Source organism: Miniopterus natalensis, chromosome 1 (genome assembly GCF_054644295.1).
Source record: "Miniopterus natalensis isolate mMinNat1 chromosome 1, mMinNat1.hap1, whole genome shotgun sequence".
Lineage (NCBI taxonomy): Eukaryota > Metazoa > Chordata > Mammalia > Chiroptera > Miniopteridae > Miniopterus > Miniopterus natalensis.
Genome location: NC_142081.1, coordinates 59158410 through 59184777, shown reverse-complemented (window position 1 = coordinate 59184777; position 26368 = coordinate 59158410). Strand labels below are relative to the sequence as shown.

At 40.3% G+C, this 26368-nt stretch overlaps 1 protein-coding gene and 1 long non-coding RNA gene across 5 annotated transcripts in view; both read left to right on the top strand.

Annotated features, from left to right (window-relative positions):
• CHP1 (calcineurin like EF-hand protein 1) overlaps positions 1 to 19583 on the top strand; it is a 39570-nt gene extending 19987 nt beyond the window's left edge. The window contains exons 4-7 of the mRNA XM_016220435.2: positions 2198 to 2325; positions 14067 to 14128; positions 17334 to 17456; positions 17589 to 19583. Coding sequence (XP_016075921.1) covers positions 2198 to 2325; positions 14067 to 14128; positions 17334 to 17456; positions 17589 to 17642 — 367 coding nt within the window. The 3' untranslated portion in view covers positions 17643 to 19583. The remainder of the gene's footprint in view (positions 1 to 2197; positions 2326 to 14066; positions 14129 to 17333; positions 17457 to 17588) is intronic.
• Positions 19584 to 20906: 1323 nt separating this feature from the next.
• LOC107542991 (uncharacterized) lies at positions 20907 to 26041 on the top strand. 4 transcript variants are annotated; one of them, XR_015715308.1, is made up of 4 exons: positions 20907 to 21030; positions 22087 to 22300; positions 22468 to 22545; positions 25950 to 26041. It is a non-coding gene; the product is annotated as an uncharacterized LOC107542991 (long non-coding RNA). The 4 variants fall into 4 exon arrangements; XR_015715309.1 differs by lacking the exon at positions 20907 to 21030 and adding an exon at positions 21076 to 21090; XR_001603766.2 differs by lacking the exon at positions 22087 to 22300 and having other exon boundaries at positions 20924 to 21030.
• Positions 26042 to 26368: the final 327 nt, after the last annotated feature.

Sequence of the window (26368 nt, the reverse complement as noted above, 5' to 3'; positions counted from 1 at the left end):
GGCATCCAATCGATGTTTCTCTCTCTCTTCCTCTCTCTGAAATCAATAAAAACATACTAAAAAAAGAAGAAGAAGAAGAAGGATATTTGAAAGTGGAACGTTGGTATTTAGTTACTTTTTGCTCAGAGTCATTATGGCAGTAGAATATGTACTCATTAACCTATTTGTTCTGGCATGTAAGTCATATCTTATTTCACATTACTGGGTTCCTCAGATCTTACATTTTTTACAAGATACTACTCCATTAGTAGTATAGCAACCTCTAAGAATTAAAGATTAATCTTTTGAGTACAGTGGGCTTATGTGCTTTGAACTCTACCTTTAGAAGGTCTCTGATCTAATGTGTACCTGGCACTTAAGAGACCTACTATACTACACCTGATCAATGGGACACAAAGACTAGGATTTATTCTTAGGGAGCCATAGGAACCAGACAGCTGTTCTTTCCAGGGCTGCCCTAGATGAATAACTATGTCACATGGGACATTCTCTTTCAATATTAAAGAACATTCTCCATTTATTCAAATTTTAGAATTATTTCTTAAAGGATTATTGAGTAGCTTGTAGCACGAATAAAAGATTGTCTCTAAAGTACCAAAAAAGCTTTATACACAAAAAGATCTTTCAAAACATTGTGATCATGAAAAATGGGGCGGGGAGGGGGATCTATCCAAATATGAGGGAATAATAGAATCATGATTCAGACACAATTATTATGCACATGTTTAAAATGTTTCAAAGTATTTATATTCATTGGAGACATGCTTAAAAGTTTTAAAAGGCAAGATACTATAGAAACAGACTCATACATCCAGAGAACAGACTGATGATTGACAGGGGTCTTATTTGGGGACTGGGTGAAAAAAGTGAAGGGATTAAGAAGTACAAAATGGTAGTTACAAAATAGGCATGGGGATGTAAAGTACAGCATAGGGAATACAATCAGTAATTTTGTAATAACTATAGGGTGGGGTAAAAGTAGGTTTATAGTTGTATGTGAAATGGAGTTTATTCTTGTATTATTTATTAATTATTGTGTTATTTTCTATACAAACAACTGTAAACCTACTCTTGCCCCGCCATGTATGTATGATTCCAGGTGGGTGCTGGAAATATCAAGGGGAACACTTCATAAAGTTTATGATTGTCTAACCACTGTGCTGTATACCTGAAATGAATACAAAATAATATTGAATGTAAACTGTAATGGAAAAATAAAATTTAAATTTAAAAAAATAAATAGCCCTCACCAGCATTGCTCAGTGGTTAGAGCATTGGCTCCAGCACTGAAGGCTAGTGGGTTTGATTCCCAGTCAAGGGCACGTGCCTGGATTGCAAGTTTGATCCCTGGCCTTGGTTGGAGCACCTGTGGGAGGCCTCGTGTCTGTCTCCCTCGCTTCCTCCCTTCCTCCCTCCTCCTCCCTCCCCTTCCTTCTCCCTCTCCCTCTCACTCACTTCCTTCCACTTTCAAAAATCAATGGAAAAAATATCCTCGGGTGCAGATTTACATAAATAAATAAATAAATAAATAAATAAATAAATAAACAAACAAGCAAACAGCAAAATACAAAATCATATGTACAGTATGTTCATAATTATCCAAACAGCATAGAAAAATTACTGAAAGAAAATTTATTAATGATGATTATAATCGATTAGTAGTAAGAGTGGTTTCTTTCCTACCTTTTTCCCCCAAATTTCCAAAAATGTATTTATTGCTTTTAAAACTAAATAAACTTTATTTTAAAAGCACCTTTTCCATAGCACGCCTTAACCTTAAAATATCACTAGGTATATGTTACTGCAGGGGAGATGTGGGAGGCTGTTGGGATTGAAATGACCACCTTGCTGCTTGCTGCAAATTCCAAAGCTGTGAGTTTAAATCCTGGCTTGCCTCACAGCATAGCCCTGGAGCTACTCGAAATCCTGTTTGGGAAAAGAGAAATAAATTCAGTAGATAACTGAATTTTGTCCCTGGTTAATCCCTTATAAAGTGGGAATGATAATACCTACCTCACAGGGTGGGGTTGAGACTTAAATGAAGATATTTTATGAGCACTCAAGTACTATGCATATGGAAAGAGACCTTGTTGAATGGATTTTCGTGCCATTTTAGCTAAAGCTATTGCCAGTATATTGAATTCATGAGAAATGATCACCCTGATTGACATGGTGTTCTGTTTGTTATATTTCCCAGAGAGGACCAGGTTAACTTCCGTGGATTCATGAGAACTTTGGCTCATTTCCGACCCATTGAAGATAATGAAAAGAGTAAAGATGTGAATGGACCAGAACCACTCAACAGCCGAAGCAACAAACTGCACTGTAAGGAGCTAAAGTCTTTTGGTTTAAAGCATTTGCTTTTTATTTCTTACAAATTATTTATTCATTCACTTATTCAACAAACATAAGAGCATAGTGGTTAAGAGCTCAGACCCTGGAGCTAAACTGGTTGGTTTGAATTCCAGCTCTGCCATTTTTTGACCATCTAACTTTGGGCAAATTACTCAAACTCTTTGGGCCTTGGTTTCCTCTTTTGTAAAATGGAATATTAAAGGGTTTTACCTAGGGATGTTTGTGAGGATTAAATGAGTTAATATATGTCAAGTACTTCAAACAATGCCTGGCAATGGGTTAGTTACTAATATTATTCTTATAAATCATAGAATGCCTACTGTGTGCCAGGCACTGTAGTTAAGTGCTAGGGTGACAACAGTGAAAAAGACCCAGCCCCATCTACAGCCATACCACCCTGAACACAACTAATTTCTGATCTGAGAAGCTAAGCAGTGTCAGGCCTGGTTAGTACTTGGATGGGAAAAAGACCCAGCCCCACCTGTAAGGAATGACGACAACCCTCACCCATCTTAGAATTTGATAGGTACTGGATGTGACTTACGTAGGAGTAGACAGCTGGGTTGGTGCACAATTTAATCTTTCTCCCCATACCTTTTGCCTTCTTTCTTTGGATGTTTGTTAGATTTCCCTCTGACCTTGTTGGTTCAAATATGATATTGCCCAATCTCTTACAAAACTTCTCTAAGAAATTAAAATTTAATTTCTCTTTTCATTTAAGACAGTCACAATTGGAATTGAAATTGTATTGAATTGATTGAATCCAAGCTTCTCTTCAAGGATGCACAGTGGTATACAGAGAGGTCTGTGAAAAGAATTTTTAATATTGAAACAAATACAGATTATCATGCCAAATCTACATACATTTTTAAATGGTGCATAAGACTTAAAAATAAACTTTTGATTTGTGGCCCTTGGGCCATACCCTCAATCTCCTGTCTATAGGAGTATGAGGTTACTCCTTTGCTCACAAAAAGGGTTAAAGAAGCACTGAAATATGTATTGTTATATAGGATAGGGAAGATTTTTTGAACCAAAATAATGAAATACTGCTCTTCTTTACTATAAGATCATGTACCTTAATGATAGAGCAGAACACTTAACTATAAACAAAACTGGATATAGAAGAAAATAGGACTCTAATGATTTGTGCTCAGACGTACTGGATACTGTATTAGTGAATTTCAGTTGCTTCTTTCAAGACGACATACTGTTTGAGACAAAGCCTTATGTCTTGCATTGTAAGAGTTTTAGGGCATATTTAGTACGTTTTCCTGATTCTGAAATTAGTGTGGTAGAAATTTTCTTATTCAATGCTCAGATAAGGAATTGATCAATAATTGAAAAAGTCAACTATAGCATAGCATCATAGAAAAGGATACTTGGTTTAACATTTTATTTTTGCCTGAAGTAGTTAAAAATACATTTACAGCCCAATTTTTTTTATATAGGATCAAGGTTTTGTTTTAGGATAGGTCTGCTGGTGGGAGTGGTGTGACTTTTTGTGTACAGCACATCTATAATGTATAGTCTAAGGTTTCTAGTTGCAGTTTATTTTACGTAGAAAGAGAGCTTAAAGATACTTGTGAAGCATTCTGAGAACAGAATCTTTCTAGGTGTTTACATTTTCCCCCTCAGTCTTTTATAGTTGTTCTACCATGCTTACTTTAGCAAGTTTTGTTTTTCAATGACTTAATAATTTTAAGTCTTTTAGAAATAGTCTAATTTTCTTAGAAACAGTAACATTTCACATACATGTTTTGTTAAATTATGCAGTTTAATTAAAAGTACAAATAGTAGCCATGGCTGGCGTTGTTCAGTGGTTAGAGCGTCAGCCTGCACAACAGAGGGTCACTGGTTCGATTTCTGGTCAAGGGCATATACCTGGGTTGCAGGTTCGCTCTCCATCCCCCAGTCCAGGAACATGGGGGAGGCAACCAATTGATGTTTCTCTCTCTCTCTCTTTCTCTCTCTCTCTCTCTCTCTCTCCCTCCCTCTCTCTCTCTCTCTCTCTCCCTCTCTCCCCCACCTCACACCTCCCACTCTCTCTAAGAAAATTAATGGAAAAAATATTCTCCACAGATGAGGATTAAAAAAAAAGTACAAACACTTTTAGGACTGTTGACACACCTGACTATTGGTAAACAACTCTACAGGTGGAGTGGACACTCGTGTAGCCCGTCAGTTACAAGTATACAGTGTGCTACCACATCAGTCAGAACAATTTGTAGAGGGGAGGAAAAACATCTGTGAGTCCAATGAGTTAGTTAAGGAGAAGATAGTTAAGAGACATTCTGTGTTCTATAAAACTATGCTTGTTTTCTAATCCAGGATGAGTAGGAACTTTAAAGGTCACCAGATCTAACACAAACCTGTTACCTGAATTCCTTCTACAGCATGAGCTCTACTTTTTCCAAGTGATGGATTCCCATGGCAGTCTGGTGAATCCTATTGATCCCACCTCAGAATGATTTTGAATCATAAAATAAAATACATAGGATTATAAAGGAATCCAATTTTATTGAAATATAATTAACAAAATATTAAAACAACTTTGTGATATATTAATAGATATACTTCTTTATTATACATTAAATAACAGGATGTAACATTGGAGCCCTGTGGCTTTGAAACAGCTCTGTATCTTGAATGTGGTAATGTTTACATAGCACTACATAGGGGATAAAATTGTAAGGGAGCAATAGGTTAGAACACCCAAAAGTTATGATTTTGTATCACACCAGAGAAAGATTCCCAGTGATATGCTGCAGGGCTTTTTCAGCTTTTTGTTGTTCTTTTCATCAATGACGTTTCACTGAAATTGTAATAAGCAGATATTACTGAGTTTCTGGTTGACGGTAAATTTGGAGGCATTGTGTATAAAGGAAGTCACAGAGTCAAAAACAAAAGAGATCTTCATAGGCTGAAAAAATATGGACTAAGTGTAACAAAATAAATATTATAAGGGATAAACTGGAGTGCTGCACTTGAGTCTAACAACACGTATAAAGATGTAAGGGGTAGAGCGGGTGGTAAGGTAGAGGAGGGTAGAGGAGAGATAAATGGTCATGTACAGGGACTTGACTTGGAGGTGAACACACAATACACTGTACAGATGATGTGTTATGGAATTGTGTACATGAAACCTGTATAATTTTGTTAACGAGTGTCACTCTGATAAATTCAATAAAAAAGAAAAGAAAAAAACAAGATTTAAGGATTTCTGTCAAGATGGTAGAGTAAACGCAGTACTCATCTCCTTCCACAACCACATCAAAATTATAACTAAACCAAAGAACAACCATCATTCACAACCACGTGAAATCTGGCTGAATGGAAGTCCTACAACTGCAGAATTAAAGAAGCCACATCAAGACTGATAGGAAGGGTGGAGATGTGGAATAGGCTGGTCCCACACCCACATGTGGTGGGTAAAAATTAGGAGGGATATCTCAGCTTCAGAGGTTCCCCTGAGGAGTGAGGGGGTCCCAGCCTCACAACAGGCCCCCAGCTCAGGGTTCCAGTGCCAGGAAGAAAAGTCCCCATAACTTCTGGCTGTAAAAACCAGCAGGGATTGTGGCTTAGTGAGACAGAGGGTGGCTGGAGTCCCAGGCAGTTCCTCCTAAAGGGCCTTCACACAGATTTACTCAGACTCACTCTGAGCTCCATTGCTGGTGCAGCAGCTTGAAAGGTACCAAGGGCATGAGGAGGAACTCAGTTGTCATGAATCAGGGCCAGAGCTGGGGGTTTGGGGGAGGGACAACTTTCTCTCAGACAGAAGTGCTGGCAGAGACCATTGTTCTTTTGATGAGCCCTCCCCACAGAGCCTGCAAGGGGGCATCATATCTTGAGTCTCCCTCAAACTGTCTCACTGTTGCTCTTCCCTGATTATTCCTTAAGGCCCTACTCCACCCAACTTTCGTGCCCACCCAGGCTGTCTTCAGTGGCTTTTCCATATGAATGGCCTGTTGCAGCTCATGCTTCAGATTTTCCCAGAATCTCTCAAACAAGCAGCATCTGGCCTCAGCATGCCCTATACCTATTACTAAGCGGCCCCAGGCCTGGCACTAGCAGCAGCCAGCCTCACTTCACAGTTTGGTCACACCTTGGCACTACCAAGCCCCAGCACAAGTAGTAGCCATCTGAAGATTGCTTTGTAGCTCACACTGGGCTGCCCTGGACAGAACACAGGCGGCGGTTGACCTTAGCCTGCACCTCTCTGGAAGTCTCAAGGCCCGTGCACCCAGTGGACAGCTCCAGACCACACTGAAGCATCACCACCCAACCACCTCCACAAACAACACACTCGAGGGGCAGACTCAGAGGGCACCAGAGCCCCACTGAAGTAAACCCTGCTCTGTGGGGTGGGCCCCTGCACAGCTGATTCTCCACGGTAGTCACAGCCAGTCCTTGCAGCTGATTGGCCTGGATATAAATCCCTCCCATTGATGTGCCAACAGCAATCAAGGCTCAACTACAAGAGGAGAGTGTACACAGCTCACACAGGGGCCGCACCTGGAGTGCCCAGCTTGGGTGAACAGGGAAGCTGTACAACTGGACCACAGAACAACTATTACATTAGGCCACTTTACCAAGCCTGGGAGACAGAGCAGCTCTACCTAATACATAGAAACAAAACAGGGAGGCTGCCAAAATGAGTAGACAAAGAAACATGTCCCAAATGAAAGAACAGAACAAAACATCAGAAAAATAACAAAATGGAAACAAGCAACCTTCTAGACGCAGAGTTCAAAACGCTGGTTATAAAGATGCTCAGTGAACTTAGTGAGAACCTCAACAGCATAAAAAAGGACCACTCAGAAATGAAGGATACACTAACTGAACTGAAGAATAATTTGCAGCAGATCAACAGTAAAGCAAAGGATCAAATCAGCTATTTGAAAGGAAGCAGAAAACACCCAACCAAACAGCAAAAAGAAAAGATAATCCAAAAAATTGAGGATAGTTTAAGGAGTCTCTGGGACAACATCAAGTGTACCAGCATTCACATTATGGTGGTGCTGGAAGGAGAAGAGAGAGCAAGAAATTGAATACCTATTTGAAAAAATAATAACAGAAACTCCTAACCTGGTGAAGGAAATAGATATACAAGTCCAGGAAGTGCAGAGAGTCCCAAACAAGAAGAACTCAAAGAGGCCCACAGCAAGGCACATGATTAAAATCCAAAAGGTAATTAAAGACAGGCAGAATCTTAAAAGCAGCAAGAGAAAAGCAGTTAGTTACCTACAAGGGAGTTCCCATAAGACTGTCAGCTGATTTCTCAACAGAAACTATGCAGACCAGAAGGGATTTGCAAGAAATATTCAAAGTGATGAAAGGAAGGACCTACAACCAAGGTTACTCTACCTAGGAAAGCTATCATTTGGACTCAAAGGATGGATAAAGAGCTTCCTAGACAAGAAAAAGCTAAAGAAGTTCTTCACCATCATTCAGTAGTATTACATGAAATGTTAAAGGGTCTTGTTGAAGAAGAAGAAGAGGAGGAGGAGGAGGAAATTTTAACAATAAATTGGCAATAAATACATATTTATTAACAGTTGAAACTAAAAACAAGCAGAACAGAAAAAGACTCATAGATACAGAGATCATTTTGATGGTTGCCAGAGTGGGGGGGGGGGTTGGGTGAAAAAGGTGAAAGGATTAAGAAGTACAACTTGGTTGTTACAGAATAGTCATGGGGATGTAAAGCACAGCATAGGGAATATAGTCAATAATACTCTAATAACTGTATGGTGTCCGATGGGTGCGAGATTTTTCAGGATGATCACTTAGTTATGTAATGTCTAATCACTGAAGTATACACCTGAAACTAATTTAAAAATGTTTGTCAACTGTAATTGAAAAATAAAAATTTAAAAATGAAAAAAAGAAGATCTAAGGGTAAATCTAAAATGAAGCTGCTGTGCACTATGACTGTCTGGCCTGTAGTGCTCCTACCCCCCCCCCCCCAAAGTAATGTAATATTAGGCTTTGAGAAATGTATCAAGAGACTGGTAGTAATCCCACTCTGTGCTAAAGAGAACACATCTTAGGAACCGTATTTCACTTTGGATTCCAGAGATATACTAGAGCATATTTATAGAAAGCAACTAGAAGTTTGAAGGCACTGAAGACCATGTGAATCATTATCATAAGGAAGAGTTCTTTTATCATGGTAAAAAACACATAAAGTTTACCATTTTTAACATTTTTAAGTGTACAGTTTAGTACTGTTAAGTATACTCACATTGTTGTGAAACATATCTCCGGAGCTTTTCATTTTGCAAAGCTGAAACTCTGTACCCACTAAACTTCCCTTTCCCCCATAAGAAAGATTTTGAAAGAACTGGGCATAAAGTCATAAGGAGGAAAGACTGGGTTAGAGATTTATTTTCAAATATATGGAAGTCTATCATGTGGAAAAGAATTTATGCAATGAGGACATGAATATATTTCAGTTCAACAGATGAAAGAATTTTTAAAATAGAGATGCGTATGTATGGATAGGACTGTCTCAGAAAAAGTATTTCCCTATTCAAGGGGAAAAGGGCATGGTCTTGGCCAGGTAGCTCAGTTGGTTAGAGCACTGTCCAGATATACCAAGGTTGTGGGTTCCCTGGTCAGGGCATATACAAGAATCAACCAATGAATGCATAAATAAGTGGAACAACAAATCTCTCTCTGTCCCTTCCTCTCTCTCAAATTAATTAATAAATATTTAAAATAAGCCAGACACTAAAGGATAAATATTGTTTGACTACTCTTATATGAGGTTCCTAGAGTAGTCAAATTCATAGAAAATTGCCAGGGGCTGTGGGCAGGGGGAGATGGAAGTTATTGTTTAATGGGTCAGAGTTTCCTTTGGAAGAGATGAAAAAGTTCTAGAGATGGATGTGGTGAAGGTTATACCAAAATGTGAAAAAAACTACTCTTAAAAAGGGTCAAAATGGTGTATTTTATGTATACTTTACTATAATTTTTTTAAAAGAACAAACTGATTAAAAGGTAAAGGTTTGACTGAGATCATTCATTTGGTCTTTCATTAAGCAAATGTATGAGCAATTGCTACGTGCAAAGCACTATTTTACGCCCAGGATATAATGATGCGTGAATCAGATAAGGTCTGCTTTCATAGAGCTTATGATCAAATATGGGACACAGACTATGGAATAAACAAGATTAAAAGCACCTCAAGTTCCATGAAGGAAATGAGTAAGGTGAAATTAGAAAGTGATAGGGGGCTGTCATAACTTTAGAATGAGTGGGCAGTGAATTCTTTGAGAAATTGAAATTTGAGCTAAGAATGAGCCAACCATGTAAAGATCAGAAGAGAGCTCTAGGCAAAGGGAACAACTGCTGTAAAGGGCCTTGGGTAGTAATGAGTACTTGGTGTGTTCAGAGAAGGAAGAAGCATTATCAAGAAAGAAGTGATGCCCAGCCGGGCGTGGCTCAGCAGTTGAGTGTCTACCTAGGATCCAGGCGATCAGGGTTCGATTCCCGGTCAGGGCACATGCCCAGGTTGCAGGCTTGATTCCCCGATTAGGAGCATGTGGGAAGCAGCCAATCAATGACTCTCTCATCAATATATCTTTATTGATTTCAGAGAGAGGAAAGGAGAGGGAGAGAGAGAAACATCAATGATGAGAGAGTCATTGATCGAGCCCGCAACCCAGGCATGTGCCCTGACCAGGAATCGAACCCTGATCGCCTGGATCCTAGGTCGACGCTCAACTGCTGAGCCACGCCCGGCCGGGCAAGATATATTTTTTTTTTTTTAAAAAAAGTGAGTGGTGTGAGAGGAGGGTAGAGAGGTGATGGCACATAGATGACATTGATTGAGCTCTCATTGTGTGCCAGGCACTGTTTAAAGTGCTTTTCATGCCCGGCCGGGCGTGGCTCAGCGGTTGAGCACCGGCCTAGGATCCAGGCGATCAGGGTTCCATTCTCTGTCAGGGCACATGCCCGGGTTGCGGGCTGCAGCAGATCAATGACTCTCTCATCATTGATGTTTCTCTCTCTCTTTCTCTTTCTCTCCTTTCCTCTCTCTGAAATCAATAAAGATATTAAATAAATAATAAATAAATAAATAAATAAATAAATAAATAAATAAATAACATAAAGTGCCTTTCATGTGCTAACTCATTCAGTCCTCAGAACCCTATGAGGTGGATTCTGTTATTCTTGTTTTGCACCCCTCAGGGAACTGAGGCACATAGCTAGGGAACGTTAGAGCCAGGATTCGTCAGAGCCAGAGTCTTAGCCACTGTACCCTGTTGCTCTGAGGAGCTCAGGCAATAGGTCTGAGCTAGAGCTTCACGTTTTGGAGTAGTCAGAATTAGGTGGCATTTGAAGCCATGGAACTGGAGAGTCCAGAAGGCAGCTTTGGAGATAAGAGAGTCCAAGTCATAGGACCAAGAATCAGGAAAGGGTGAGGAGGAGAGGAAAGAGAGAGAACCTAACAAAATGGCTCAGTCATTTGTGCATTTAACCATTCATTTTCTTGGGAAAATTGTTTCTGCTGGTTCAGGGCCAGAGCTGACTGACAGGAATCCAACTCAATTAAAAAATAACTATAGCTGCAGTTTTTTCTAAAATCCCTATTGGGTGATCTGGCCCCTCTTTTAGTGTCTTAGTCTGCTCAGGCTGCTATAACAGGATATCACTGACTGGGTGAGTTAAACAACAGACATTTCTCACAGTTCTGAGTCTGGGAAGTCTGAGATCAGAGTGCCACATGGTCAATTTCTTGATGAAGGCCCTCTACTGGTTCACAGACAATCATCTTCTTACTGTATCCTCACATAGGGAGGGAAGTGGAGACGGAGAGGGAGAGAAGAGAAAGAGATCTGTCTCTTCCCATCATGAGGGCTTCAGCCTCATGACATAATCTAACCGTAATTTCCCCCAAAGGCTCTACCACCTAACAGTATTGCATTGGGGGTTAGGGTTTCAACATAAATTTGGGGGGGGGGGGCACAAATATTCAGTTCATGGCAGCTGGGTTTCAAGAATAAACAATTCAATACAAATGGCCAACAGATATATGAAAAGGTGCTCATCTTCACTAACTATACGGGAAATGCAAATCAAACCATTATGAGATACCATCTCACACCTGTTAGAATGACTATTATCAATAAGAAGAAATAAGTGTTGGAGAGGATGTGGAGAAAAAGGAGCCCTCATATACAGCTGGTTTGAAAGTAAACTTGTACAACTACTACGGAAAACAGTATGAAGTTCTCTCAAAGAAATTAAAAATAGACCACATGATTCAGCAATCCCTCCTTTGGGCATCAACCCGAAATATTTGAAACCATTTACTTGTAAAGGTAAATGTACCCCTATGTTCGGTGCAGCATTATTCGTGGTCACCAAGACATGGAAACAACCTAAGTGTTCTTTGATGGATGATCGGATAAAGATGTGGTACATATATATGTGGCAACAGAATACTACTCGGCCGTAAGAAAGGTTGAAATACTGCCATTTGCAACAACGTGAATGGATCTTGAGAGTATCATGCTAAGCAAATTAAGTCAGATGGAACAGGACAAGAACCATGTGATTTCACTCATATGAGGAATATAAAACAAAGCAACAAGAGAGCTAACAACTCATAGACACAGACAACAATATGGTGGTTACCAGCAAAGAGGGCAGTGGGGGGAAGGATGAAGTGGATAAAGGGGGCCAAACAAATGGTAACTGAAGGAGACCGGTCTTTGGGTGGTGAGCGCACAGTGCAGTATACACATGATGTATTATATACTTGTCCACCTGAAACTTAATATGATGTTATCAACCAATGTCACCCTGATAAATTTAATTTTTTTTTAAATTAGTTTAGGCTTCTGTAAATACTTTAGCAGAAAGGGATGTGTTTATTCTAATTACTCAATGAAGAAATTCAGAAATAGATATTAACGGGTTGTATAGCAAACAGGTTTCCATCCCGAAATCATCCTAAAGATAGCTTAGTAGATGACACATTTTATGGTATTTTTGAAAGATGACAGCATATTGCAGGTGTGTGTGTGGGGGTGGGGTATGTGTGTGTTTAGGGAATATATTAAACACATTCCTTCAGGAACACTTACTATTCTTGTCTCCTTTCCCTTAGACTGTAAACCACCTAAGTATGTAAATTCTCAAATTTTGTAAAGCTAACTACTCAACTGACCAAATTAAGGAGAACAGACAAACATTAGAGAAAATCTCTCCCAGTTTCTTATCCCTCCAGAATTCTAATATGTACCTTACAAAGAGTAAATCAGATTTAAAAAATGTTTTACTTTCACTTTTAAAGAACACACTCCTTTTTAAAGGGGGGAAGGGTGATGTTTAAACTTTTAGCTTTTCATCCGTGTTCTCGTGCCTTTGTACCTGGTGTTAGCCCTGCCCGAATGCCACTCCTTGTCAGACTTGTTCAGATTTACTTGAATCAGGAAGGCATATCTGCTACGCACTTTGTCACCCTGAAGTTCATATGTATGATAGCACTTAGAATGTATTAAAGTGAGTAATGTGTGTTGTTCTACTCCACTAGATAATGAGTTCCTAAGGACAAGATCTAAATCTGTGTGTCTTAATAACTCTAGAGCACTGGATTTTGGGCTTTTAATATTCACAGCACCCTACTGAAAACCAGAATTCTTAGTGGTGCACTTGAATTGATTCAAAGCCTCAAAACCAAGGCAGTCACTTACTCAGTGTGACAGTTTCTCATAGTGCCTATAAAATCATCCATTGTTATCACACTATTCGCTTGGTAGCCCTTCAGCAACATGGCTGAATGATTTTTGCTCTTCTGAATTCTCTTATATAGCCTACTTTCTAGAAGACTTATCTATTGTTAAAGATAGAGAAACACGATATTAAGTCAGAAGACCATCACATTCTTGCCATTTTTATTTGAAACTAAAGCTCTTTACCTACAGGACTCCCAAGTAATAGAGAATTATTTGAAATTTGGCTCAGATTTGCCAGTCTCGCCATTTTCCCAGAGCAATACTTGGTGTAGTCAGCCATTTGATGCCTATATGGCTCCTATTGTTGGCTCCCCCTTAGCGGTGCACAGTAGACTTGATGGGTTGTGTGAGATGACCTAACTTACAGAACCACTTACGGGTTGTTGTTTTTTTAATTCTAAGATAAGAAAAAGGACATTTCTTGTCTGAGCCAGTGTGGTTCACTGGTTAGAGTGTCTGTCCATACACTGAAGGGTTTCTGGTTCAATTTCCAGTCAAGGGCATGTACCTCGGTTGTGGGTTTGGTCCCTGGCCCAGGTCAGGGCAAGTGCAGGAGGCAACCAATTGATGTGTCTCACATTGATGTTTCTCTCTCTCTCCCCCCCCCCCCCCCACCTCCCTCTATCCCTTCCACTCTCTCTAAAAAGCAATGGAAAAAATATCCTTAGGTGAAGATAAGCAAAAAAATTTTTTTCAAAAAGGACATTTGACTTTCTATTAAGTTTTCTGATTTGTTCCAGGAGGGTCCCATATTTCATCAAAGCTAAGATGCCATCAATTATGAGATGTACCTCAATTTATTAAGTGTTAACAAAGTCTGTAAAAGCTCAACAAGTAATGGTAATTGACTCTTAGAAAAACTATTAGTTTGCTTTCAGTTTTCTGCCTTACATGTTTAGTTCCTTGAGAAGGGGCAAAACACTACTGAATTTCCACTAACTACCTATTTTTCCCTGCCAGTTGCTTTTCGACTATATGATCTGGATAAGGATGACAAGATCTCCCGTGATGAGCTGTTACAGGTATGTGGGAGAGCACCCATGAACACGGATAACTTGTGTTTGGGCCCTGCCTGCTTATTCATGTGGGCAGAAATTGTACTTTCCTTCAGGAAGCATTTACTTAACATCTGAACTATGTGTAGAGTTCTATCCTAGATATAAGTCAGAGCAAATGAGCTGGGAAAACTTGAAATAGCTCACTGATTTCTCAAAGACAGATGTGTCAACTATTTAAAAGGTAACTCAGTGTGCCCTGGCCAGTGTGGCTCAGTGGTTGGAGCGTCGGCCTGCACACTAAAGGGGTTGAGAGTTCGATTCATGGTCAGGGGAGCATACCTGAGCGGTGGGCTTGATCCCTGGCCCCAGCAGGTGTGTGCAGGAGGCAGCCAATTGATGTGTGTCTCTCACATCAATGTTCTCTCTCTTCCTCTCTTTCTCTCCCCCTCCCCCCCACTCTAAAAATCAATGGAAAAAAATATCCTCAGGTGAGGATTAACAAAAAAACAAAAAAAAGTAACTAAATCTAAATGTCTTTTAGGTGCTGACTGGCAGAACTAAAATATGTGAGATGGTTTAGATTAAAATGTTCTTTTATTGTCCATTCAGTTTATTGGCAACCAGGTAATTCTGATGACTCTTAGGTATTTACTGCTGTTTCATCTGTCCTTGGGCTTGACATAAGAGTCAAGGACCTGCTGCTGGGCTAGTTACACCAAGCTGATTGCGCATTGTCTTTCATTGCTCCTGTCCTCTACTAGCAGTGACTGGCATTTCATCCTATTAGCCATTGCCCTTCTATTCTTCCTCTCCCATTTCCTGAAATACAAGTTTAGAAGGGGAGAAAAGTCTTCTCTCTCTCTTTTTTAAAATATACCTTTATTGATTTCAGAGAGAGGAAGGGGGAGGGAGAGAGGGAGAAACATCAATGAAGAGAGTTGTCATTGATCACCTAGCTGCCTCCTGCATGCCCCCAATCTGGGCAGGTGCCCTGACTGGGAATCAAACCATGATCTCCTAGATCTTAGGCTGATGCTCAACCGCTGAGCCACGCCCGGTCAGGCCTCTCTCTTTTAAAAAAAAAAAAATTTATAAACCTGGAGGACTCTAGGAGGCTAATACATTCAGGACTTTCCGTGGGAAAATTTCTCTATTTCAAGATACGCCTAAAAAGTAAGGTGGTTTTCATTCACTCTGAAGTAAATCTGAACTCATTCAGTGTCTTGAGAAATCTCTAAGTTCAAGGTTACTCAGGTCAGCCCTGCCGGGCGTGGCTCAGCTGTTGAGCATCGACCTAGGATCCAGGCGATCAGGGTTCAATTCCCGGGTCAGGGCACGTGCCCGGGTTGTGGGCTCAATTCCCAGATCAGTGACTCTTTTATCATTGATGTCTCTATCTCTCTCCCTCTCCTTTCCTCTCTCTAAAGTCAATAAAGATATATTTTTTAAAAAAACAAACTTTCCTTAATTGGTAAAGGGTATATACAAAAAAACCTCAGCAGACATTAAAAATAGTAATAATAAAAGTCCCATTTGCTAATAAACTGACTGGAACCACAAGTGGTACTATGGAGAGGTGGAAAGCACACTGGCTGGGCATGGAGGCCTGTGCGGACAGCTCAGAACCCTGGTTGCTGGGACCTGTATTAAGCCACTTCCTGGCCCTCATGTCCTTCCTAATGGACTGGATGAGTGATTTTTAAGACACCACCACTCCTATCCCCACCCCTGTACACATACAGCGCACATGCACAGTTCAGTTTTATAATTCTAACAATAAAACACTACAGAGAATAATTGGACTGAGATCTGATCTCTTAGAGAGGTTTGAGGATAGATTGATTTGTCTAGTTGGCCACACACAATCAGGAAAGATGGCAAATGGCTATTTTTTTATTTTTGCTAGCATTGCCTCTTTTTATTAATCCTTCAATTGGTGTATATTTGTGCCCAAAATATACAATTTTCAACAATTGATTTGCAAAAAAAAAAATGACCAGTGTTGACGTAAATCAATATTTCAGCTCTTCTTTTCTTTTCAGAGAAACTAATTTACTTTTTAAAAACCCTTTCATGAGACGAGAAGGATATAAAGGAGCACAGGAAAGGAAGGCCCGTGAATAGCTGGGCTAGAAGGCCTTTCTTTCTTGTGGAAAGCTCTGCTCTTACCTTTGGAAGACAGAGTGGCTAAGTACAGTGATGTGAGGCATCACAAAGCACCCTTTCCCCCATTTCATACTAAGAGTCATGATTAGAGTTGTTTATTTTGCTTAAGGTAGCAATTTTCAAAGTGTGTTCACACCCTAAAAATGTTAGCAGAATTGGGAGGGGATGGATTTGTTACATTTGAGACAAATTTGGTGAAACACTTAAATTCTCTTTACTGAAGTTCTCCCAGCACATAGAATGCTATTTTTCTAAAAAGGGGGATTTAGTATTTAACCCTTCAAGGATCTTTTCTGTTTCTTGGCCATATGTTAGGGACAGCAGGTTAGCGCACCACCTCAAAGAGGACTGCATTTGGGTGGGATTCCAGGAAGCCCTACCAAACTTACTAAATCCAATAAGACACTAGTTTGTTCCCTGACTGAGCTGAAACACTGAAGATGTCGCCCTGGAGCAGAGCAGAGCAGCAGAGCGCAAAACAGACCATGGAGGAGCAGAGCAGAGCTGTCTAGCTGGAGATGGGCCTGGCCCCAGGGCTGCCTCACAGCCCTGCTGTTTTAACAGCTGTGCTGTATCACAGTTGAGCTGTTTTGTATTGAATAAAGTTTTCTCCACTGTAAAAAAGAAATTAGTTTGCCTCATGCAACAAGAAGTCTGGGCATAGGTTGTCCAAGTTGGTACATTACCTAAATGATGCCCAGGAACCAGGCTTCTTCTGTATTCTTGCTCTGGCATTCATAGCACATATGACTTTCACCTCACAGTCCCAGGATGGCTGCTACACCACCAGGCATCATATCTGTGTTCCAGGAAGGAAGAATGGGCAAAAGCAAAATGCAAACCTCCCTCGGTGAGGTTTGTTTTGCTATTCAGTGACCTTGCCAGAGAGCTCTGTTCATGTCATTGTCTAGAATGGTCTACATGAGAAGATAAGGGTTTCAGCTTTCTGGCTGTTATATTTAAGGATATCAGAGGAAAAGAGGGTCAGGTAGCTTTATCTTTCATCTTAATAAAGAGTCCCCCGACCCAAAGTCTCCTGTAATCCTGGCTCTTGGTCCTGCAGGTGCTACGCATGATGGTTGGAGTGAATATCTCAGATGAACAGCTGGGCAGCATTGCAGACAGGACCATCCAGGAGGCCGATCAAGATGGGGACAGCGCCATATCTTTCACAGAATTTGTTAAGGTCAGTCAGTCATCTCATGGTTTGAAAAGTTAAATTCTGCACAGGAGGGAGGGAGAAAAACATTGAGATAAGAGCCTGGGACAGTATTTCCTATTGTGATCTTCATAATTGTAATTGCGTTTTTCCCCCCAGGTTTTGGAGAAGGTGGACGTAGAACAGAAAATGAGCATCCGATTTCTTCACTGAAGGACTGAGACTAAACTGTTCCTTGCTTTCTAGTATTTAAGAACTGGAACTTGGGAGTCCTCCTGTCCACCAGCCCCACCTCCACCCCATCATTCACCTTCTCCCAAAGTACTACTGCTGTTGCATGACAACCCCCAATATGTTCTGCCAGCATAAACCTGCCTTTGGTGTATAAACAGGGCATTACAGAATGGTACACCCGGTCTATGTTTGTTCCGTATCATTCGCCGGTTATCTCCCTTTCCCAATATTCTCCGCCCCCCCCCCCCCCGTATGCTGCTGAATGCCACATGTGCATCTTGTCTGACAAAGAGGGAATCATGTCAAGAAGCAGCCAGCATAGCTCTTTCATTGGATGTAGACTATAGCCATGCTGCCTTCCCTCCAGCAAGGCTTTGGCGTGCTCCCATCCTTTTGTATATGTCGTTTGCTTTCTACTACTTTTTTACGTAAAGTATCATTCACTTAGTCTTTCAGTCTCCCGCTTTCTATTAAGCTTCAATCCCCTCTGTTCTACTTGGCACCCCAAGCTATGCCTGTTCAGTGTATTTCTGACTTGGCAGGATAGTGCGGTGGTCTGGCAGTTTTGAACACCTTTACTCTTAAATAGGTCTCTGAGATGTTGCCTCTCCAGGAGCTTTTCAATAACCAACACTTCTCTCAGAAGAACATGATTGCCTCTTGGTTCCCTGCACTCTGCTTTGCCATCAAAGGGCTGTGGGTTGGAGTTGTCCTTGAAAGGCGATGGCCTTGGTGAGAGGTGTAGAGCAAAGTCTTTCAGGTGACTTGCCCAAGTCACTCTACCTCTGGCCTCTGATTCTCAACATACAAACATACATAGCTACTCTTGTTAGTACAGTGTTGACTTTTCAGAAAATAGCCATATGCCAGCAGGTTTGCTTACTTTTGGGACACTGTCACCACCAGAATGGCTGCTCTGACAATATGCTTGGGGACTTTCCCATGGCTCTTTGAGCAAGGAGGCTGGCACCCTAAAAGCCTCATGTATTCCCACTTCTGCAGCATGGTTTATGCCCCAGTGTTATGTGTCCTGGAATGTTTTTCACTTCACATTTCCAAATAGAAAGATTAGTGTTACAGAAGTGCCTACTTATCCCAGTGCAAGAGATTTAAAGATTATCCTCAGTGTCTTGAAGTTTTGCACAAAATTCTCTATGAATTTTACACTTGGCAAATGTTAATGCTGGAAGCCATAGTCAGCTCCTAATACAGGTCTAAAGCTTTGAATGTATTGTATCATAAGCAGCCTGCTTACATTTATTTCCTAGCTCCTCTCTCAGACCACTGCTAATCCCTTAGAAACAAGGGATCTGGCACTGGTGGTACAACCTAAGGTGCCATTACAGGCCTTTGCACGAGCCAGAGCAACTTTTCTGCCTAAGTCAGCTTAGTATAGACCTTATTGAATCAAGCTATTGTCATCCTAACATCTGTCTTAACATCCATGTCTGCTCATCCTTATAACTGCCCTTGGCTGATTTTGCTTGACTCATTGCATGCTTGCTTGTTTCCTTGCTTTGGAAGGCTATCCAAGATGTATACATAACACTTTAGGAAGGGAATTGCTAAAAAAACAACAACACTGCAAAGGGATTGGGAAGAGTGGGGAACAGGAGTGTCCAGGCTGGATGACTCAAGGATAAATGACTGAGAAATTCTTGAAGTATCAGTCTGACTTTGTGATCAAGGGATGTAGTTTATAGGAATCGTATAACAGGGAAGAATTGTCTGACACTGATCTGTTAGAGAGGTACTTCAAAGGCTCCTTGACTTGCATATTTAAAGTTCCTAAGATTATGGCTTTTTCCTCCTTTTGGCTGTATAGCTAACTGTTTAATCCACAGTTGTGCCTTATTGTTCCATTAAAACTGTATTCTCCGATCCATCAGTAATAAATTCTTGTAGTTAAAAACAATATAACTTGGTTGATTTTGTCCATGTGTTTTACAGGAATTTTATGTAACTGAGTCACCTTTTTCAAGTTTGAAATCACAGTGTCTCCGTTAGGTTTGTCTGTGCTGTCAAATGCAGGTCTACTCAGCTGCTGCATTCATCTAGGGGCTGGCACTATATGCCTCTGGGCACACCTTTGTCAGCCTTTTGCCACTCACTCCAGGTTAGATTCAGGTTCTGTTCTTGACTCCCTGCCTCCTTAACTGTAAAAAAGGCCTAAAAATGGGATATCTATCATTGTTTATTATTAAGTTGTCTGCCCCCTCGTGCATGTGCAACCTCAGGGACATATTTTACCCAACTATTACATGACTTTTCACATCTCCAAGCTTAAGTGACTGCTTAGTCTATGTAAGGTATGAGTATCTCATTTTAAGGTTTAGTGGCACGCCACAGGACTCAAAGCAGTAACAGCTGGAATCGATCATATAGACTCTAACATGATACCCTCTTCTTTTGTCATCCCTCTGCCTCAAAATCCATTCAAAATGACGTTCACGATGTTTCAGCTTTGCTTCGTTTTGAGTCTACTTTTAGGATTGGGAAAAAATGAAAAATAGATGGAGTGACCATATAGGCAATTTTGGAGGAACCCAATGTTACTGACCATGTCCATAGTTATACCAGTCTGCAACTAAAATAAGACTGCAAAAAAATTATAAGATCATTACATTAAATACAGTTTGAGGAGAATCTCTTGAACCAATTTTATTTCCCTCGCTCCCTTCTGTTCTATCCATGCATTATATATTTGAACATAAATGTAACATAACACAAGATTATATTGACTTTTAAAAATTAACATTGTAACCTGGCCAGGGGTGGCTCAGCAGCTGAGCATCGACCCAGGATCCAGGAGATCAGGGTTGGATTCTCCGTGTTGCAGGCTCCATCCCTAGACGGGGGCGTGCAGGAGGCAGCAGATCAATGACTCATCATTGACGTTTCTATCTCGCTCTCCCCCTCTCCCTTCCTGTCTCTGAAATCAATAAAGATATATTAAAAAAAATAAAAAAAGTCATGCGGCCTAGCCAAACTACTTTATCACAAAGTGACGCTGCTACTACGTGGAAATAATTTTACATCCCTACCTAACATGAATTACAAAAGCATTTTTCTTTATTGCCTCAACGCTGGGAACCAATCAGACAAAAAAAGGGATGGAAAGAACGCAGCTAGATCTATTGATTGACGTACATTACAGCCAACCTACAACCGAAGGAGAGCGCGCCTGCGCAAGTTGTTATCCAATCAGTACCCAGCAGGCCAAGGCTTGTGGAAACGGCCACCGCAGGGTTGGCTGACTTCTGAAGGAGCAAAGATGGCGGGCTGAGGGCGTTCCGCGGCGAGCCGGCCTTTGGGCCGGGGTGGGCCGGCTCTCGGCCGGTCTAGTGCTTCTGCTGGCTCATGCGAGGTAAGCCAAGGCCAGCAATGGGAGCACAAGCAAGAAATGGCGCGGCCTAACTCCGCGAGGGTACGTGAGCGCACGGAGCCTGCGGGCATCGGCCGGGCGTGGGTTTCCTCCCCAGTTGCCCAAGGCGGCTGCACCCGCCTTCCGGGTGTGTCGCATCACCCCTGGGTCCTCTACCGGCCACTGTGCCCCTCAGTACCATGCCTTTGGCTGCCAGGCATGGTTGCGCCCACGCGGGTGTATGTCTGGCAGCCGTCGGCCCTCGATTTATCTCTCGAAGAATATATCTTTTTTTACTTATACTCCCCGCGTCACGTTTCGTGGTCACTGGTTTGCCTGAGGCTCCGGCATGCCTCCAGACCTATTGCGGCTCTGAGTATTTTGTGTCCGTGGTCCGCTGACCTTGAGATTTTATACAGGCTGCCCCTAGGATTTTAACTTGAGTGTGTGTATGGTGCACGTCCCTTTGCCACCTTCACGTCCATTCGTTCTCACTCCCACCTCTCAAACTTTAAAGGCCTGAGTAAACAGCTTTGTCCTTGTATGACCTGATAATTGCCTAATGGCGCATTAATCTCGGCTGACTCTACATCTCGGTAGAATTCTCCGGTGTTGGTTTACAGAAGTAAAGTCAGTATTCAACTTTTACTTGTTTTTTTGTAGAGAGAATTAGAGTTTTGGGAATTATTAGAACGTAATTCGTGTAATGTGGCGGGGTTGCAAAGTATAACACTCAGGCGTTTGTATTCGATTCTTGTTTAACATTATGGGGTATCTCTTTTTTGTAATTTGGATTTTTATAACCCTTCAGTTGGTCTTTCAGTTAAATTCAGGGAAAGGTTCCTGTTATTAGGTTTCTGAATTGCTGAAGCCTGTTTAAAACTGGCATGTTAGTTGGGTCCAGTTCAGATGACATGTCATAATGCAAATAAATGTTTCTGGTATGCTTTTTGCTGGCCCTGGCTTTAGCAGAGCTGAAAATGACAGGTAAAGGACTTTTAAATAAAAGATCTTTCTGCTGCTTTTGTCAAGAGTAGTTTTTTTTTCCATATCATCTAGGAGAAGAAAGAAGATAACTGGGCAGAGGACAAGAAGAACATTCTTTCTCCCTGCCTTACAGAGGGGAGTAGTAGTCATCTGTACTAAAGCAAAGGTCTTTTGTGGGGAGAAGAGGGTCCATAGCATCATCATCAAAGGGGACAGTGTTCCGTAAAAGTTTGAGAACCACCGCTCCAAGAATTTTGACATCTTTATCAAATTAATGCCAGTGCAGGTAGACAGTAACTTTTTTTTGATTGTTCCATCTGAATAGTTTTTGTTAGTGATGTTTTTGTTTTAGAAAAGCTTGATTCATTTGAGTAATTTTGCACAAGAATGCATATAGCACAAGTGAGGGCTGTATCCTTAATATAATGTTCTTTTTATTTTTCCTTATCACAGGAAGAACATTTTCTTTGACTTTCAGGTGCTTTTATACTCATCTCGGAAAGAAAAAATTCTGAACTCAGGATTTAGCAAGTGAGTAATAGTGGCTAATGCTTCCAAATACTGTTTAAGTAGTTTGAAAATAACTAGATAGCCCTGCCAGAGTGGCTCAGTAGTTGAGCATCAACCTGTGATCCAGGAGATCGCAGTTCTATTCCCTGTCAGGGCACATGCCCAGGTTGCAGGCTTGATCCCCAGTTGGGGGCGTGCAGGAGACAGTGGATTAACGACCACACTCTCATCATTGATGTTTCTGTCTCTCTCTCCCTCTCCCTTCCTCTCTCTGAAATCAATAAAAATATATTTTTTAAAAAAAAGTGTGGATACCTGGAGGCAGCAATAACGGGGGACCATTTTGGAAGCTAACTACCACACAGTCATTTGACTCAAATCTGGCTAGGCCAAGAACTGCATTGAAAATTCCTGTTTTCCCTTTCCATCCTCCCAGTAAGTCGAATTTTCTAATACAAAGTTACTTTGTATTATCAACAGCACTAAACAAGTGACTTCAGAGACCCAGAAATGCCTAGTAAGTTACCAGCTTTACAGGAATGTATTTGTGTTCTGTAGGTCAGAGTGTATAGTTGTTTCCTCACCTAACTCTAGAACCTATGTCTATTTATTTAATCTTATTTATTGATTTGAGAGAGAGAGGAAGGGAGAGAGAGAAACCGATTTTTTTGTTCCACTTATTTATGCATTCGTTGGCTGATTCTTATATGTGTCTTCACCGTGGATTGAACCTGCAGCCTTGGCATATAGGGACAACATTCTAACCAACTGAATTACTCGGCCAGGGCAACCTATGTCTATTTAAATATTAACTCATATTAGCTCAGTGTATTTAAGAGCCCTGCTGTTCTCATTCATTCAACAAATTTTTATTAAGTGCTTACCATGGGTCACACCCTATGTTGGGATTCTCCAGTGAACAAAACAGGTTCCTTCCTGGTGAAGCTTACATTTTAGACATGACAGTAAATGAGAAACACAGTACTTTTTATAGTAGAGTAGATAGTGTTCTGTGCTATGGATAAAAGGAAAAGTAGAGCCAGGGTAAAGGAAAATGGTGGGAGTGTGTCTGTGGGTAGGATGGGGGAACAATGTAATCTTAAGTAGGAGCTCAAAATAGGCCTTCTTGAGAAAATAGCATTGGAGTAAAGGTGAGGTGATTAACTATACAGATACCTGGGGAAGAGTCTTCTCACCAAGGCAACAGCCAGTACAAAGGCTGTAAAGTAGAAATTTTTTTAAGAATCTAGACAGGTTTCTTATTAAGAAAAGGTATTCTTTTTAAAGGCTTGTTTTGTGCTTATTTGGTTTATGTATTCTAGAAAGAACTAGCTTGTAACTTTTTTTCCACTCAACATTACTGCCAGTTGTCTTGCCATTAGAATTAAACTCCCTAACTCTAGTGACCAGTGCAAGCTTTGAATCAGCCTGAGTAAGCTTATATAATGAAATAGCCCTGTTGCCTGTAGGATTCTAAAGGCTTATCTGTGGATCAGCTATATTTTTTCCTCTTAACTTCTGCTGCTTTGGCAACTAATGCAAATTCTGTAGTTCTCTTCCTGCTGATTTGATTCTCAATTAATTTACATTTATCTTTCATAGGTTTTGAATCAGAACTGTCTCATCTTCAACCAAAAGAGGCTGTTCAGATTCACTTTATTGTTTGCTTGTTTGTTTGTTTATGTATTTTATAAAAATGGTGCACTTGACTGGGAATCGAGCCCAAGACCCTTTGATCCAAGGGCTAGTGCTCTATAACCGCTGATCCAAACCGGCCAGCGCTCAGATTCACTTTAGAGTTGAGGTATTATATATACAGGGTGTCCAAAAATATATATATATACAATGTCTGTAGATTTTATTACATTTTGAAAATTAAATGTATTTTAATAAACACTGCCTTTATAATTATTCAAAGTGTGTATACATTTTTGGGGGGACACCCTGTATATGATATACTAAAAATAGAGGGCCAGCCCAGTTGGGGTAGCTCATTTGGTTGGAGCATCATCCCAATGCACCAAGGTTTCAGGTTCGACCCCTGGTTGGGACACTTGCAGTAGTCAGCCAATGAATGCATAAATAGGTGGAACATAAATTAATGTTTCTCTCCCTCTCTCTCTCTCTCTCTCTCTCTCTCCCCCCCTCCCTCCTTCTCCCTCCCCCTTCCTCTCTCTCTAAAATCAATCAATAAAAATTAAATAAATTTTTAAATGGAGGGCTAGGAAGACTAGTTAGCTAACTGCTATTGGCCATTTTTATAATCCAAAGTAATTTAAGCTATTGATATGCATCTGATTTACTTATTTATTTATTTGTTTGTTTATTTATTTTAATCCTTACTCGAGTATATACTTACTGACTTGGAGGAAGGGGAAGTGGGGGGAGAGAAACAAACATTGATGTGAAAGAGAACATCGATTGGTTTCCTTCTGTACATGCTCCAACCAGGGAATCAAACCCGCAGCCTAGGTATGTGCCCTGACTCGGAATTGAACCCCCAGCTTTTCAGTATATGAATGACACTCCAGTCATCCAACCAAGCTACACAGACCAGGGCTGACTTTTTAATTTATTTTTTATAAAATATAACATAAAATTTATCCTTTTAATTATTTTAAACTGTACAATTCAGTGGCATTTAAATACATTCACATTATTGTGCAGCTATTACCACCATTCTATTTCTAGAACTTATTCATTATCCCAAACATCAGTACCATTAATCAGTAACTCCCCATTCCCCTTCCCCCAGCCCCTAGTAACCTCTATTTCACTTTCTGTCTCTGTGTATTTGCTTATTCTAGGCACCTCATGTAAATGGAATTATACAATATTTGTCCCTTTTTGTCTGATTGAATTTTGCAGATAATTTGCAACTTAAAGAGTGTTATGTTTAGCAGGAATGAACTGCTAATGTTTTTACATGCTTGCATTTGGCGATCATGGTACAGTACATATTATTTTACTTATATTTTACAAATTTTTTATTGTTCAATGTTGGTCTTATGTAATTGAAGATAATTCAAAGTAAGATGATTCATATGGTTTTGAGTATTTAGACATCAAATTTGGAGTACAGTACTGCTTTTAAACACAAATGTTTTATATAAAATCATTTTATGGCTGTAAAAACTTGGAGTATATTCTATTTGCATAAGAAGAAATTAATTTGTATATCTCATTATATATTTTTTTTATAAATCTAGCTTTTTGTATCATACTTACATATTTTTTTCTGACTACTGCTTCTGCTTTTCTGATGATGATACTGAATTTGGTTTATAGTTGGACATTTTCTTTTAGATGGTGTGTAATCCAAAATACTGTTTTCTCTCTATGTGTTAAATAGTATTTTTAAAAGTTAGCTGATGCAGAAGTACCTGTTTTATTCTTCCTGTTTTTAATTTATTTTGTATTTCTAGGTATTTCTGTGTTGTCTCCTGGATTGGGGAGTCCTGCTTCTTCTATCCAACCACTTTCCCTAACCTTGAAATGTGGATCTCCCTCCTCTACACTTGATTTGGATTGGAAAAGGCTGCTTTTCCTTTTTTTCCCACCTTTCAAATTCAACACAGAGAAGCTCCTAGGATAATCATCCTGCCAACTTCTCCAGGAAGAAAGAAGCAACTGACATGTTTCTTACCAATTGCTTACCTGTAAAGAGATTATTTTGCAAGCTGAAGGGTGATGTTTAATTTAAAACTGGTGCTTAGATGATGGTATTTGTGAATTCTTTACCTTTTGTTCCCAATAAGAAGACTATAAAAATAGCAAGTATGGGTGTGACATCAGGGTTTTAAATGTCTTCCAGTTTTAACCACTATCATAAGTACAGTCAAGA